The sequence below is a fragment of the Mercenaria mercenaria genome, chromosome 5 (assembly GCF_021730395.1).
Source record: "Mercenaria mercenaria strain notata chromosome 5, MADL_Memer_1, whole genome shotgun sequence".
Lineage (NCBI taxonomy): Eukaryota > Metazoa > Mollusca > Bivalvia > Venerida > Veneridae > Mercenaria > Mercenaria mercenaria.
In genome coordinates, this window is record NC_069365.1 from 9,053,990 (window position 1) to 9,072,733 (window position 18,744).

The 18,744-nt window shown below is 35.5% G+C and overlaps 1 protein-coding gene across 1 annotated transcript; it reads right to left on the bottom strand.

Annotated features, from left to right (window-relative positions):
* Positions 1-5,470: 5,470 nt before the first annotated feature.
* LOC123556394 (uncharacterized) lies at positions 5,471-13,564 on the bottom strand. The gene is made up of 3 exons (XM_045347059.2): positions 13,033-13,564; positions 8,050-8,190; positions 5,471-7,301 (listed from the first exon to the last, which is right to left on the bottom strand). The coding sequence occupies exons 1-3, from the start codon at positions 13,070-13,072 to the stop codon at positions 6,805-6,807; spliced, it is 678 nt and encodes a 225-aa protein (XP_045202994.2). The 5' UTR covers positions 13,073-13,564; the 3' UTR covers positions 5,471-6,804.
* Between the last annotated feature and the right edge of the window lie 5,180 nt (positions 13,565-18,744).

Sequence of the window (18,744 nt, forward strand, 5' to 3'; positions counted from 1 at the left end):
ATCATATTTATGTGAATTGCTCTATACAAAACTCTCCAGGACACAACAGCTTTAAATCAACAGGAACAGTAGATATCTAGTTATGTTTCAAAATATTTGCGTCACTGAAACACTGTGTCATTCGATGATATATCTTATTGTGCAACTTCAAGACCCGTGCAGGCATATTGTGTATCGCCAAAGGGACCTAATTAACAATGTGTCTAGCGCTATCTAAACTCCTACCTAATCCCAACTGCTACACATGTGAACAAATCGCATATTCGAACCGTGTGCAATTATTTTTTGTTGTTATCGTTTTTGAAATCTTTGTCAATGTTTATGCATGACTTCTGCATCCGCAGGATTTTGATAAATGTATCTAACCTACATTGCAAATATTTCAAGTTTTTTCACGCGAAGCGTAACTTTTTTCCAGTAAACGTAAACAACATCTAATATTGGCAAACGCAAATTCAAACTGCGCATATTATACAAAACATTACGATGCCGGTACCACAGAGATCCAGATACCGACACTCCCAAACGTGGAAAGGGAGACAACTTGTACAAACTATACAAATACAATAAATGACAGTTACTGCCCATCGACTGATGAAGAGGAGGATTGGAGTGATCTCCCCTCGACGTCACAAAATGGCAGCGCCCACAATTCAAGTGATTCGATAAACTCATCAACTGTTTCGAACGAATCTACTGCATATGACATTTTTCAGGAGGTAAAAAACCTCAGAAATATTAACAGAAATAGGCCTGTGCTGTGCCACTTAAATATAAACAGTGTTAGGTATAAATTTCAAGAAATAAGACCATTATTTGACCAAAAACTTGTTGATATGTTCTGTATAGCTGAAACCAAACTTGACACTACTTTTAGTGATACTCTCTTTTCAGTGCCAGGATATAAACTGCATACAAGAGACAGAAACTCTAAAGGTGGAGGGCTCATGGTCTTTGTAAGAGCAGATCTACCTATAAAACATAGACCAGATATGGAAAGTAAAGGTTTGGAGTGCTTATGCTTTGAATTTAATCTCCAAAAAAGAAAATGGGGGGTTCTATTTGTTTATAGACCACCATCACAATCAAATGTAATTTTTGATACAGAAATGACAAATATGCTGGATAAATTATTTATAAATTTTGATCATATTATCACGATTGGAGACATGAATTATGATATGAAATCAGATAAAGGCAAACCAGTAGAAAATCTTTTAGACACTTTTAACTTAAAAAATATGATAAAAACACCAACTTGTTATTCCAATACTGAAAACCCGTCAATTATAGACCTTATTATAACAAACTCGCCAACTTTACTTTGTAATACTACTATAATAAATTCAAGTATAAGTGACTGCCATAGTATGGTTTTCACTAGCCTCAAGGAACAAGTAAAAACAGTTCCTAAACAAAAAGTAATCTTCCGTAGTTACAAAAACTTTGACGAAACTGCATTTAAAAATGACCTACTTCAAACTCCATTTCACATAGCACACATTTTTGATGACGTAGATGATATATATTGGGCACATAACACCATGTTTGTAGACATCCTCAATGAACACGCACCCATTAAAACAAAATACCCTAAAAAAGATCCACCAACATACATGAACTCACAATACAGAAAGATTATTTACAAGACACGCCAAGCACACAATAGATATTTAAAAACCAAAAGTACAACAGACTGGGAAAATTACAGAAAATTAAGAAACCGCAAAACATCTATGAAGCGAGACTCAATAAAAGTATACTTTGAGGAAAGGTGTGGCGGTGGACCAAAGTCTAAGGACTTCTGGCCTACAGTCAAACCTTTCCTGTCAAAGAAATCCATAATAAAAACAGTAATGACATTATCATAAAAGAAAATGACACACTTATATTAGATCAATCAAAAGTATGTGAATTATTCAATGATTTTTATGTAAATATTGCAAAAAATACTGGTATAAATTCAAACCTTAAAATAGATGACAACCATAGAAGTATTCAGGAAATTCACAATAACATCCCAAACCCGTCCAACTTTAATTTCGGTGAAGTAAAACCTGAGAATATCGAAAAACACTTAAAATCTGTCGACCCAAAAAAGGCTACAGGATATGATGCAATACCACCTAAAATACTCAAATGCTCAGCTAATGCAAATTCAAAACCCATCAGTAATATAGTTAACACCATGATAAAAACAAATGATTTTCCAAATAGTCTTAAGGCAGCCCAGGTTGCACCAATTTTCAAAAAAGACGACCCATTTACTCTTAAAAACTACAGTCCTGTAAGTATACTTCCTACTATGTCCAAAATCTTTGAGAAAATTATTAATGAACAACTAAGTGCACATTTTGAACAAATATTTCATGACTTCCTTAGCGCCTTCCGAAGAAAATATGGTTGTCAGACAACTCTATTACGACTTGTGGAAGACTGGAAGGAGGCACTGGATAGAAACGAGTACGTAGCAGCAGTACTGATGGATCTATTCAAGGCCTTCGACTGTCTCCCACATGACCTTATCATAGCAAAACTGGAAGCATATGGCTTATCAAAAGATGCATGCAGTCTAATAAATAGACATCTTAAAAACAGAAAACAAAGAGTAAAAATTGGTCCAACCCACAGTTCATGGCTCGAGACCATTAAAGGTGTTCCCCAAGGTTCGATACTCGGACCGCTAATCTTCAACATTTTTATTAATGGTATATTTTATTTTGTGGAAAAATCAAACCTTTATAATTACGCCGATGACAATACCCTTTCTTTCAACCATCCGAACCTAGAAATTTTAAAAACTACTTTAGAACAAGACAGTGAACCATTAATAAAATGGTTTGAATTTAACCAAATGCAAGCAAATCCAGAATAATTCCAAGCCATAGCTATAGGTAAAAACACAAATTCTAAACTATCAACTATTACCATTGAAAGCAACAACATTACATGTGAAGAATCTGTAAAACTTCTAGGTATTGATTTAGATTATAGCCTAAATTTTGATCAGCAGATAAAAAAAATGTGTCAAAAAGCCGCAAATCAATTAAATGTTATACTAAGACTAAGTAAATTCCTAAACTTTGAATACAAATTACTTATATAAGATCTTATGTAAGATCTACTTTCAACTATTGTCCAGTTATCTGGCACTTCTGCAGTAAAACAAATACAGATAAATTAGAAAAATTACAGCATAGAGCCTTAAGGATCGTCTATAATGATTTTGACTCATCATACAGTGTACTCCTCAATAGAGTGAATATGCCAACACTACACCTTGGCAGATTAAGAACTTTAGCCATTGAAACTTTTAAATGTTTGTACAACCTCTCACCACCATATCTACATGATTTAGTCACTTTCAAAAACTCTAAATACTCTTGTAGGTACAGCAACACAGTCGAAATTCCAAACGTAAGAAACTACCTACGGTAAGAGATCTTTCCGGTTTGAGGCGACCCAGGTCTGGAACAGTCTGCCAAACAACATACGCCAAGCAGATAACTACAAGGAGTTTGTTAGGCTGATCCGGACATGGGTCGGCCCGAGCTGCAAATGTTCAATGTGTCACTAGTTATTTACCCCTGTATTTCCCATCCTCAGTTACATTTCATCTTGATGCCCTATTGCATGCTTCCTTTTTGCTCGCTTTTTAGTCCTCTTGTTGCTATTTATTTTTTATATCTTTTCAATTTTCAGTTCCAGTTTTGGTTAGTTAGTCAGCATGCCAATAGACTATGTATTTTTAACCTTGTTTCACAATGATTCAGTCTTTAGCTCCAGCTTTTGTCAGCTAGTTTGCATGCCGCTGGACTATACTGTATCTTGACTCTCTGTGAGATAGTTGCTGATCAGTTCTTCACAAATCTAATTTGAGGGGATATTTGATTTCTTAAGAATATTTTTCTTTCCTGTCGCACTTTTGTGCTGGTTTTGCAATTTCAGTTTCTTATTTACATGTAGTTTTATAGCAGTTTTTAGGCCATTGGTCAGGATCAGCAGCTCTCCCACAGATTTTTTAAATTTTTAAATGTGCTTAAATGTGCTATATTTCATGTGCTTTTAGATTATATGTGTATGTTTATTATATGTGTGGGCAAGTGCATACATGTATGTATGCTCGTAAATAAATATGTATATGTATGTTATGAAATGTATATATGTGCATGCGTATGTATGTGTATGGGTGTACGTGTAGATATGTATATGGAAAATAGTGTCTAAAATGATTAATTTTAATAATATATTATCTTACTTTGGACCCTTACTTTGCTTGTCATTGTTTGTTTTTTTAAACCATATGTAATGTTTTAAATATATATGTATATGTATTTTATAATCATAACTTAATCTTTTAGTTACAGGCTGTTTGTTATATTTATTTGCTTCTTATGTCTTTGTTAAATAGTCGGCAAATAGCTTATTACTAATGCTAATGTTATATTGTTAAAACATCCGACTCAAAATAAAGATTCTTGTATCTTGTATCTTGTATATTGTTAAATGGTATTTCGATATCCAGATTTGGATGTAGATTGATAAATTCAATTGCAACTATTAAAAGATATTTAATATATCTCGAAGAATGTTATATTTAGCGTAACTTTTTTCTCTTACATCGGCCGATCATTTTTGTTCTCCTGCTGCTTTTGATTTACCAATAAAACACATGTCATTTGAAACTCGAATAGCAGAGTGAGACGGGTTTCCGGTTTTGTGCAAATGAAATTTTCCGACATGCCCAAATTGAGTACATCGAGCGGCCACCCAAGTAAAACCACCGACCCCCAGTAAGCCAGCTCGATGGCTTCCTCACATGATATGCACAATAGATCTCTGTTCTGACATAGTATGGTGTTTATGGCAAAATGATTCCTCTGAAGTGGTGCTCTAAATCTAAGACATCCAATTAGTATACATGTATATTCTTGTGAGACTTATTAATGCGTAATTTCTTCTACAGAAAGCTTAAAACAAGTGATGCCTAATATACACATCATACGACATGGTTGTGAAACCCTTAACAAGTTCAATTAAAAATATACGATATTTGAAACAATTAATAAAATGTTATCGACACCAGTTGTTATGTCCGCACTCACTATTTGAGGTTTGTTCAAAACCTTTTGCGCTATTGGTTACAATAATATTGATTCCACTCATGAAAATTGATGATCATGAGAACTGCAAAATTAAAGTATGATATACAGAGAAAAAAACGCTGTCAGTAAGACCATTTCATCTGTAAATTTGCTTCTTTGTAAGCAGTATATGATTTATAAAGAAGAAAGATATAAGTAGATGTATCGTTCGAATGTCTTGCAACTGGCTCTTCCTGGGCAGTGCCCAATGTGTTCATTTATCCGTTCGTTTTGTCCTCGCTGTCAGTGTGTGTACTTGTGCGTGCGTGCGTGCGTGGTTCTATTTTTTGGATCTGTGTCTCTTGCTGTATTTTCTCTGCTCTATGCTTCCATGAAATCTACACTAACTTTGTTATGTTTTTCTATATTCCGATTATTAAAAAAGCACAATCGGTTTAACACTTAGAAAACGAATTTGAAAATCCCATTCAGATTATATTGTTCAAATAAAGAACTTTAAATAGCCATCTAACCTCCTTAGGCTTGTTATTTTATTACATTTTTAGCATTTTAAGCATTTTCGTTGTTTTCAAGGTGCCGAAATTGAATTGTACGCAGAGGCGTATAGGCGTATGCCCAGGTACGCCCCTGGAACCGTTTCGTGGAGGATGTAAATATACTATGTAACAGTTTGTTGTACTCTATTGATAGAAAATCCAAGAATGTATTGGAAATATCATATCAGTTGCATTTTAGAAATGTTCAATCAATGATGTCGATGAACGGACCAGAGTCTCAATACATAGTTCATGCATTTATTTAAAGTCCTTGATTCAATACAAATGTCTGTGCATGATTAGTGTTTTGTCTACATCGTTTATGGACTAACATGACAAAAATTATTTATGGTTAGTATTATGCTTTACGAAATATTATGAGGTAATTTACCAGTTCTGAGTACAATCTGTTTGACGAGTACACAGCAGTAATTACTCATATTCGCCGAGTCCACATATGTGTTATAACTGCTGTGTACGAGTCCAATTGAATTTAGTATTGTACTCAACACTGTTAAATAACCTCTTTATTTCATGCCAAAATAAATAATGAAATTACAAAAAATTGAAATATTCAATCATTTTTAAATGACGATTGAAAACATTTCCAAATGCTTTTCAGCAACCATATAAATGAGTGTATTTTCATGCTTTACTAACCGCGTCAAAAACAGAAAAAAAATTGTCATCAAAGTTTTAAGCGAAACCATGATCATCGGATAGAAAATATTCTAAATAAGAAACTGAGTGCCCATACTTCTATGTTTCGTTGAGAAATAAGAAAGTTATCGCAGTTTTTTTAAATACCTTAACGGTGTCAACATACGAAATGCATTATGCAAGGTTAGTAATCTCGAACGACCCTTTATATTAAGGAATATATGTCTCATCCAAAATATATAGGACTCTAATCTAGTCCAATCTAGTCCATATAACGTTTTGGATTGTATGTTTCGGATATTGTTATAGATAATTAAAATGACCGTAAATACATTCTAAATCAAATACTGGTTTCTGTCGTATCGTACCGTGACAGAAAGAAAAGCTTTCAACTGGTTAAATTTATAGAAGAATGAAGTAATATATCATAATGTATATGTTGCCATTGTGTTTTCTCCGGCTTTACATATAAATGTGGCAAGCGATTTTCGATTTATTATCATTTAAATTTTGCATGGTGTTCCGTCCGTATCTTGTGGAGAATATGTCGGCGCTTCATTTAGTTCATATGTGTATACCGGCGATGTGTTGTGTTGTTCGAATGTGTATGCTGGCTGCGCTTCGTATTTGTCATATGTATATGCCGGTGGCGCTTCGTATTGCTCATATGCCGGTGGATTTCCATGCTGCTCATGCATATGTGAGGATTTATAACAAATTGATGGCTGGCTTCCTGCGTTGCAAATATTCTGTGTTCGACAAGTACAAGGAATTCTAACTTGACTTTCCTTTGATTCGGGAATCATTTGCTGGTTGGCTCTTAAACGTACCATAAAGAGAGACAGAACACCGAAGCAAATCGAAGCGGCAAGAGCACACAGGAAAAAGGAAGTACTAATCGTGTCAGCTCTTGCGGCTATACTGAACACATCTTTGGAATTTTTGTTGTTCTCAACGCCATATGACATAAATATTACCAATCCAATCAGGATGCTAACACCTGAAATAGAACTTACTATTTAGTAATTTGAATTCTATCTTTTCTTTAATAATAGATTTTGTTTTGTTTTATAGCAGCATCATGAAAAGAATACAAAGTTAATATTTAGACAAATGGTTTACTATTGTAAATATTTTCTTTACATCAAATATTGATGTGTTTTCAATACACATATAATCTAAAAAATCTGCACAGATATTTAAAAGGCCTCTTCAAAATATGTATAAGTTAATAAACTTTCTTATTATAACATAAATATTGAAGTTTTCAGCAACTGAAATGTTATAAAGTTTGAACATATGTTATATGTACTTTTAATTAAAATATCAATCATTTTTTTCTCTATGACTACCCAATATGTCTAAAATATATTGCTCAGCCGATTAGAATGCACATACCAGAAGAAAAACAAATCGTTTTGTATGAGTTCGAGTCCTCGTGAGGATATTTTGCACAACATATTTGCTTTTTCCCATCCGTTTTCTTTTCTGTTCCTATTATCTTCTTTTCAAGTGAGCACTTCATATTTTTGTGTTTACATAAATGTCTTATTTAGTAAACTTGCAACTTACTACTATCATATTCGAATTAATGGTAAACGTTTTGTTGTGTCATAGAGAAAATAATAAGCACACAAATGAATCGGTCTGCGAGGTGGAGTATTTCACGTAACGAGACAAATTTAGGCGTATTTCACCGACACTTGAACCCGTATTTTAAAAATGAGAAAATGAATATTTCATACTACCTGAAGAGAAAATGAGGACTGCGTTGGCCATTGTTATCGTCTTTGTTTGCCTGTAACACACAAGAACCAAGGAAATAATCCAAGAAAAAATCAGTCCTATCAATCCGAGTGTTTCCATCACCTGTATGACTTTGAACCATACTGAAGAAATCGAATAATAATATTAACATCACTTATTGTCCGTGAATCCTACAACCATTGCTACAGCAACAGTTAACCAGACTGGTACAAAACCTGTATCAACCGCAGCACAGGTAAACAAATTGTCTTTATTATCATTGTAACTCTGAAGCTTAGACCTTATAATGCTGCATTTTCCTTTCAATGTGCCATTAGTGCATGCACATCTTTCAGCATTTGGACTCATTAACCTTCCCAAATATTTTCAAGCATTTTTGTTATTGTACGCTAGATTTGTATCCTAAAAATATCTACATTAACTATATAACCTATATAAAAATCTTATGACAACTGGGGTAGTGGTAAGATCTCCGACTTCCATACATCATACATCATAGGTTCGAAATCAGTTCAGTAATTCCTTTTCTTTCAATTTCAGTGTTTTGAGTCTCGCTTTTATTCTTTCATTAGTTTTTGAAATTTATTTTACGTTCCTTATTTCAAGTATTTATTTCATCATTTCAGTGTTATCGCATACTGACACAAGTCGCTTGAACTGTCCTTTGAATGAATGAATATTTGGAAATGTTATTTTTAGATCTATAATGTTTAAAAGATTTAAGTCAACATTTTGTAGATGAACGTTGAAAAATATTGAATACTAGTGTATTTCTTTATAATCATGATAAATGAAACATTTGTCCTGTATGCCAGGTTTACTGATGAAATAACAAAAACATGATATCGTCAGATCACAATCTTGTGACTGGCATCTAAACTATTTGTCTGCATAGCTATGTCTGCAAATGTGACATGAAGGTGTTGATTAAGAAATGTATATCTGGTATTGATATCGCTATTTAAGTTCGGACACTGAAATTTTATTTACCCAAACATACACAATACTCATGTGTGTCAGGTCAATACCTACGGACTGTAAGAACTAAATTTACAAAGACTGAGTAGAAATAATAATGATAATGATAATAATGATTATAATAATAATAAGGTAACAAAAACAAATGAGAAACGTGTTCTGACATAAAAGACATCATCATGGTGTTCCTTTATTTTTTCAAATTTGCACTACATATAGAAATACTCGCTGTTTGCATACATTTAATTGTATGCATTTTTTTTTAATTAAAGAAAAAAAATGTTTTGCATAATAAAAGATGTCTATTACTGTGAAACAAATGTAGATATCTATTTTCCGTTTGGCGTTTAATCAGAGAAATGACGCTAAGTATTTAACTTTAGCTACTTTAGATACCCGAATGGTAGTTGAATTAATTTTCATGCATCAGTTTGATAAAAGTACATGCTATAGAAGACAATATTAATGACTGCATTTAGAAATCGCTGTTCTTTAGCTTGTGCTTTTGGCCGTCTATAGATCAGCAATAGAGATTTGGGGATAAGGTCAAATCTTTACGAAAAGCTTAAGATAAGGACAATGTATGCTAAGTCATAGTTATATCCCCCAAAGTTTGAAATTTCAATTTTACTACACAATACCAATGAAATATATATATATATGAAAAAGAAATTGAATACTTTAATATATCATGTGTACAATTAATATACTTATACTAAATATAATTCAGTTCCTGGTTAGGGAATCTGGTGTAACGTTATCTTTGCCCTTGATATGCTGAATATGCAAGTTACACACTTTGAGTAAAACACTCCATCTCAACAATCTCTGATTTTTATTTTTCATTTGAGGGGATTTGTCACTGAAGACAACCATAGGTTTCCTGTCTTCTTTGTTGTACACCACCTATCAAATAACTGCTCGGGCAAGTTCAACATGTTTCTTGTCTGAACCCTTCCTACATTTTCAGTATCTTTGCCTGTATGCCTCAGGCATAATTTATTTATTTATTTGGGTTTTACGGCGCACCAACACAGTATAGGTTATATGGCGCAAAACAGGACTACAAATTTTGGTTCCACATCTCATTTACATCGAAATAAAAACATGAGGTATGGAATCAAAATTTGCATACCTGCTGGAATCACAGTTACTGCAAAATCAAGTGTTAAGACCCTATTAGTCGCCTCTTACGATCATGCAAGGATAAGGCAGTGGTTCCAATTCTTTTCATACACAGATCGTCCCAGAACCACATGGGGGCGCCTCAGGCATATGCACATAACCTTTAAAGATTAATTCTTTGCAACATCATAATTTGAGCTGTGTTCTACAGACAGCTGTGTATAAAGTTCAAGTGCTTTTCCGATGAGAACACTTTGTACTAGTCTCCAATTTCCCTGGGGTCATTGAAGATTTTCCACTACCTTTTTCAAAATGTTTGAACTAATTATCAAATTCTTTTTCTTGAAGAAGTGGAACTAACCAAATGTGTTTGGTGACATCAACGTGAGAAGAACTTGAAGACGGTTCAGTTCTTCTACTCGCTAGTTCAAACTTTTTCATTTCTAATTCAATTTGCATTCGTTCCTCTCTCTCGTAAGTAATTCGATATCTGTCACTTCATAAAGCACAATTAAGGTTTTAACGTAATTGTTGTATATGCTTTCTCTCTGAATCGATTTCACCGGTCAGTAGAACGCTACAAGCTCCGTACAAGTATGTTTTCAGCTGATTTTCAGCAAACACGTACGGCGTCCGTACGGATATCGTTGACTCGTATGAGCGTCGTACGTATTTTTTGAGCTCAAAGAGGATTCGGGAACTCGGTAGAATTGGTTCACCGGGCTCTTGAGTTCTCTATGAGGTCGCAGAGATTTTCGAATTCGGGAGCAGCTCCCAAGAGCCCCATCCAGGAACCGCACGAGCCCTTGAAGATTTCGTACGGGCATCGCACGATGTCCGTGCGGATTTGAAAAACCGCGAGGCCTTCCGATCGCAGGGGACTCGCACGTTCAACGTACGATATTGAGGATACCTTGCAGAAAATGTGCGATGTCCGAACGGGGCTGCATGGCGTTACGATCGCCGTACGGGCTCCGTACGACTTCCTTGGTAATTCAATTTGGTATTACAACACAGTAACTACGGACTCCGTACGATTGCCGTGCAAGCGATGTACGAACCAACGAGTACCGAACGAGGTAAGGCCGGGCTCCTTGCGAGCTCCGCACGACTTGTCTGCGATGTCCGTAAGAATATCATATGACTGAATCCTCTTAAGATCGTACGGGGCCCGTAGGTACCACGATCAGACGCTACGATAGTACAGAGACCATAAGGATTCTAAAGTTGGTGGACTTGTACGATTTTTTTTGACCGAGCCATAAGTGAAGACTTAAATTTATAATGTATTTTAATTCAAGATGGCATTTTGACAGTGTATCATCTTTCAATAATTAATCACATAAATGTATTTTGTGGATACTGGTAGAGAAATGGCAATATTTTAAGAGCACAACCTCATTAAAAGCAACCAAACATCAGTGTGTTTATATTTGTAAATGAAAAGATATTGCAACAAAATATCTTTCAAGCAAAAACCGTTTAGTCATGCATAACTTTAATAACATTTAACAATTTAACATTTTAATTTAACTTGAGGAAATGATTATCAAAAGTGACACTTCGTTCGTTAAGGTATAGGTACTAGAGTCATTTACTGAGAGCTACTTACGCCTTTATTGTTATAATACAAACCCTGTTATTCAGTGCCATTGATTTTCAATGTAACAAGAACTTGCATATTAAACAACTGAAATTATTCTGGCCGCCTTTTCTGACTATTTTATGATGATATCCCTTGCGGATACAAAATGTAGACTAAGATTTTATGTATGGAATGATGTCTTGATCTGAAGACACTCACTTTTTTAAACGACTGTTAACACAACCCTTTTGTTTTGTACTATATTTTGCAAACTGACTAAGTAATCTTGTCTTTTCAACGTTGATGCATATACAGTTAACTTTATAGTTTATTTTTATTTTGATATATTCGAGTTCTTTTTGTATTTTAGATATCATGACTTTTATTACCATTTCATGTGTTGGGATTCACCTGTGGAGGATACATTTAACATGAACATGCCAGTGGAGCAAGAGTTAGGCTTCTGAACTGAACTCCTTATTTTTTGCCACTGACTGTTCCAAGTCAATGTATAATTGTGTTGCTTTGTTTGTTTTTTCTTGGTTTCAGTATGCTTAATCAGTATCTTATCCTAACCAGTTTCGGGGACAAAACGATTGCGGTTTTACCACCGTCATTCCGTTCGTCCACAATTTCTTGTACTTTCCACAACTCCCCTACTCCCCAGGTTTTTCTTTTGATTTATTTATCCTTGAAAGAAATATTCCCTGTGCCGAGACAGTATGTCGTGCACAAAACCAAGATTCCTAGCTTAAAGGTCAATGTAACACTTGGAGGTCAAGTTGCAATATTTGTTGTAGTTGTTGTCCCGTCTAGTCCATAACTCCATATTCCCCATAGTAACTCGACTTGGCACAAATGTTACGCGTAATTAGACAACGTGCCATGCGCAATACCCAGAGGACAAGGTGACACTATGTGAAAAAGGTTTATTTACTGTTCGGTAATAATACTATCATTAATCAAGGGAGTAAATATTACCCCTGCACAAATGCAATACTTCGGAAAATGATTTAAATATGAAATAGAGTAGAAATTAACAACAACAACAACAACAACAACAATTATAAAACTTATCATAATTAGGATACATGCATTGAAATATTTTTCAATACCTAGTTATTTTCAATATTAAAGAGACGTTTCATTTTAATGAATAATAAATCATTGATGTTATATGCAACACTGCTTTTCTTACGTACTATGATCAGATGTACGACCTTCTAGAATTCAGTCAGAAACAAGCTATCTTCACACATATTATAAAGATAAATACCTGGATCACCACTTCTGGGTAAACATGTACATATTTCCATGTCACTGTTTGGTTCACAAACACAACGCTGCCATAGCCCAACATAAAGAATGACCCAACTACTGTTAGTAACGTTGATTAATCTCTGGAAATATAAGCGGAAGCCCCTCTTGCTACCGAAACTCCTGCAACATGAGCTGTAGCACCTACAAGTAGAACTGCACTACCCAATCTAAAACCACCAGAAGTGGTCGAATATCCAGAGAATCTGTGTGCCATATTTCAACTTCAATATTCAGTTAAAGGTAATGCCGATTTTGTATACATATGTTATTACCATTATGTTGCACAACTCGAGCAAAACCACACACAAAGATACATGAATTACATTAACAGGAAACCCGGAAGTGTTGTTCGACACATATACATATCCAAACACGTTACATAGTGTTATATATTAGGTTTTGTAAGCTATAAATGCTTTTGTTTGATTTTCTAATTAAATCTACCCATATCATATTCATTCATTACACGCTTTCTTACAAAAATAATATAAAAGCTATTTACTTTAAATCAGTAGTGATAAAATTCAATTAAAAAATATAAAACGATTTTATCACTGTTTGTAGGAGCGCTTGGGAATATCATGCTGTCAGGAAACTGTCTACATTGTTACTCGAGAGAACCTTGCACTACACTCAGGGGCGCAGCGTGATCAGTTTAGATGTTACGCAAGGGAGGAGTGTGGGGAGAGGAATCCCCTCCTCCGGCGGGGTCCGGGGAGCCTCCCCCGTCAAGATCAAGAGAAAGGGTGGCTTCTGGTGACTTTTCTCATCAAAACTATGCTTCCTACTTTTGAACACAATATTCACACATTGCCTTTATTATCGTTTCGTGAACTTAGATTTTATATTTCAACCTAAACATCTGTCACAAGACTTTTGTCTCTGTATCATTATTTACTTGATTTCCAAGGATGTAGAGATACATTTCACGGAAATTGTAAGTTTTGAAAATCAATGTTCATGGCAATGACGATTGTTATATTAAAGCAACATGCAACATACAACTTGTAAACATACAACTTTTAAACATGCAACAGATGGCTAAAATAACCTTGGTCTAGAAATCAATATAATGCTTACAACATTTTTCTTTAACTGCAATATTTAAAAGAGAATTTACCGTAAATGTTGGTTAAAAGTGTTTATTTCATATGTGTATCCTAGGTTTAAAGAAATCGAGGTATTACCGTATTTCAAAGGTATTGAAGTGTAGGATGTATAACTATTTCATGCGTTAAATAATTTTTATTGATGTATTTTTTCGGCAATAAAACTTGGTTTCTCTATACTCCCCATTCCTACGACGGAGTGAAGTAGAGTTGGGTAGGTGCTTCGCAGCATAATGACCCGGAAAGTATATTCATAACGTAGAAATTAATGAATTGACAGTTTATATGACTGATGTTGAGTGTTATACTATGGCAATGCGGATAACAAAGCCTAAATGTTAATTTATGACTTTGTTCTTTTTGCTCCCATTGACTCTTTGACTATGGGATAGATAATTTATTTTTGTTTGAGCGTAGCGATTTAGGAACTAATCATCAAATAATCAAAGCCTTCGAGTGGTTTATCGTCTATTTTACCACGGCTCAGAGTTCAGATGCGTAGGAATTGAACCACGAGGGCGTTAGCCAGAGTGGTTAAATACTGATGCATCTGAACCGTGGTAAATTAGACGATAAATCACAACATTTCCTTCTTTGTTTAACTGGAAATCAAATCGAGCCATGTTAGAATGCTTGGGAATTCATAGTTGTTACAGACACAGTTGTTTATTCTTCTAAATTTTACTAGTGATGGACAATTGCTATTAAGCAAATTGTTCTTATGATCAATAGCAGCTATAGTATATATGCATCTGAAATCATATGTGTATTTAGAATTTTAAATATATTTACAATAACAAGTGCAAGCGGAGCAAGAAACAACAAAATTTAGAAATTTTGATAAAAGAGCAACAGCAGTCTGCCGTCACAAAAAATTATATCGAAGTCAAGGACCAAGACAACAGCATACTCATATGCTATGACATTGTCCCTACTTCCATACCTCCTCCTGATCAGTGTTTTATTGCTTCTATGGAGTTTTTCGCCTTTTTATTTTTATTTTTGGATCTTAAAGATACTCAGGTGAGTAACCGAGTATGCCACGCTACGCGCATGACACTGGCAGTTACCCTCAAGATCTATACCTACAATCAGTGTCAAAATCTTATGATATACAATAATGAAATCCTTTGGAAGCTAAAAAGCTCAAAATGCAACAATGCAAATATTTACAGACTCGGTTTGACCTCGGTGCTTCCGAGGGATCTACTTTCCAGATTTTATTTACTTCACAACAGCGGGTGTTAAGTGCTGTGTGGCGGCCGTAAAAAGTCGCCCCGACTTCATCTCAGTGTTGTTATATTTTCTGGTCCTTCGGGATCATTGATTTCAACTCATTCAGATTTGAAGATTGAATACTGCTTAAGCCGGTGCTAGGGGGCGTGGGCAGTGTTGCATTTTCCATTACTGCTCATGAACAGACTCAATCAAACCGAGTCTGCAACTTTCACTGTTTGCCTTGTTCTCGGTGCTTCCGAGGGATCTACTTTCCAGATTTTATTCTATTCATGAAAGGTATTGAAAAGTGCAACGTCCCGAACCCCTCTCTCTTTTACCAGCTTCAGCAGAATTACAGTGATACGTTCTGTTAAACACTTTTATTTTCATAATATCATATAATTGTAATGTCGTGATAATCGCGTGATAACTGTTAAATAATACAGTATCAAAACTGCATTGAAAGTACACACTTTAATCCAGTGTCTCAAAATTACAATCAGTGTATCTTCTTCTATCATGTAAGTAAGAAAGTACTTAGGATCTTGGCTGGAATCTTTCAGCAAGAGAAGGTAGAATGATAAGATACTGTATAATTATGTCTTTCCACTCCCTCATGGGAAAGCATATTGTTTTTGCCCTGTCCGTTCGTCCATCACACTTTATTTCCGACCAGTAACTAGAGAACCATTTGACCTAAAACCTTCAAACTTTAGAGGGTGACAGGGCTTACGGAGAAGACGATCCCTATTGTTTTTGGGGTCACTCCATGAAAGGTCAAGGTCACAGGGGCTTGAATATGAAAAACATTTCCGATCATTAACTTAAGAACCACTTCACCCAGAATGTTGAAACTTCACAGGATGATTGGACATGCAGAGTAAATGACTCCTACTGGTTTTAGGGTCACACTTTTAAAAGTCAAGGCCATTGGAGGCTGAACATGGAAAACCATTTCCGATCAATAACTTGAGAACCAATTGACCAGAATATTGAAACTTCATAGGATGACTGGAAATGCAGAGTTGATGACTTCTATTGATTTTGATATCACTCTATTCAACCGCCTCGATTGCCTAGTGGTAGAGCGTCCGCTTCTAGTGCGGGAGGTCGTGGGTTCGATCCCCGGCCGCGTCATACCAAAGACGTGAAAAATGGTACCAGTAGCACCCTTGCTTGGCGCTCAGCATTAAAAGGGAAACTGGCCTCTTCTCTCATACCCTCGTGGCGATGGATTCCATCAGGATTGAGTTGTAGAACTTCTTTCACAATCGACCTAAAATAAATTCTGTATAAGCTATAAACTATCACTCTATTAAAGGTCAAGGTCACAGGGTCAAGAACATGGAAATCCATTTTCGATGAGTTATTTGAGAACCATTTGACCTAGAACCTTCAAACTTCATAAGGTGATAGGACTTACATAGTAGATGGCCTCTATAGTTTTTGGGGTCACTAAATCAAAGGTCAAGGTCACAGGGTCCATCCGTCTGACATACTTCATTTTCGATCAGTAACTGAAAAACCTTTTGACCTAAAACCTTTAAACTTCATATGGTGATAGCGCTTACAGAGTAGATGACCGCTAATATTTTTATATTACTAGCTCGAAGGTCAAGGTCACAGGGGCCTGAATAATGAAAACCGTTTTTGATCAGTAACTTGAGAACCACTTGACCCAGAACGTTGAAGCTTCATAGGATGATTGGGCATGTAAAGTAGATGACCCCTATTGATTTTTGTATAACTTGATCAAAAGTCAAGGTCCCAGGGACCTGAACATGGAAAACGGTTTCCGATCAATAACTTGAGAATCATTTGACCAAGAACCTTCAAACTTCATAGCTGTGGCATCACTGGAACACAGATCAAGGTCCCTGGGGCCTAACATGGAAAACTATTTCCGATCAATAACTTGAGGACCACTTGACCCAGAATGTTGAAACTTCCTAGGATTATTGGACATGCAGAGTAGACGACCAATATTTATTTCGGAATCACTCAATCAAAGGTCAAAGTCACAGAGGCCAGAGCATGGAAAACTGTTTCAAAAAGGCCCAAAATGTTGAAACGTAGTAGGATGATTGGACATGCCAAGTAGATGATCCATATTACAGCCAACAATCAGTTTCTCTTTGACTTTCGCACCTGTCCGCTATTGACCTCTTGCCTATTAGGGAGACATGTGCTTTTCTACAAAAAGCATCTTCTAGTTAAAGCTTGAATACAGATCCAAATCATGCCCACATTGTAAACATTAGCTTTAAGGTAAGTAAGGTTTTATTTGCACATAGGCTGCCTCATATTTAACAACTTGTTGAAAGCACTAGAGTCGAATAAAATTATCCTGACAAATCCCCCTGCTCCATTTGACTAAGGTAAAAATACCCCTTAGTTTTTGTGTTCACGCTGTGTCCGGCGTCCGTCGTCCGTCGTGCGTCCGTGCGTCCGTCCGTCAAGTCGTTCGTCCGTCGTCAACGTTTGCGTTTAAACGACATCTTCTCCATAACCACTGAATAGATTTTGATGAAACTTTACGTGGATATTCCTTGGATAGTCCTCTACCAAAGTTGTTCAAACGGTTACGCTTGATTGCACATAGGGGCCGCCAGAGCTAAAAATAGAAAAATCTTCAAACGACATCTCCTCCTAAACCGATAGTCCGATTTTAAAATAATTTCACACAAATAGTCCTTATGTCACCCTCTACTAAGATTGTTCAAATTATACCGATTCGTCAATAAACTTGGCCGCTAGGGCTTGGTCGCTTTTCCCTGTATGTATATAGTGGAAACTTTAAAAAATCTTCTTGTATGAAACTGCTTGCCCGATTTTAGAATAATTTTACACCAATGGTCCTTTTGTGACCCTCTACCAAGATTGTTCAAATTATTTTGATCCGTCAAAAAACATGGCCGCCAGAGGGCGTGGTCACTTTTCCCTATATGTATATAATGGAAACTTTAAAAATCTTCTTGTTTGAAACTGCAAGCATGATTTTAAAATCATTTCACACAAATGGTTCTCTACCTAGCTTGTTCAAATTATTTTGATTTGTCAAAAAACATGGTCGCCAGAGGGCATTGTCACTTTTCCTTATATGTATAAAGTGGAAACTTTAAAAATCTTCTTGTGTGAAACTGCTGGCCTGATTTTAAAATAATTTTACACAAATGGTTCTTGTGTGATCCACTACCAAGATTGTTCAAATTATTCCGATTCGTCAAAGAACATGGCCGCCAGAGGTCGTGGTCACTTTTCTCAATATGTATATAGTGGAAACTTTAAAAATCTTCTTGTGTGAAACTAATGGCCCGATTTTAGAATAATTTTACACCAAT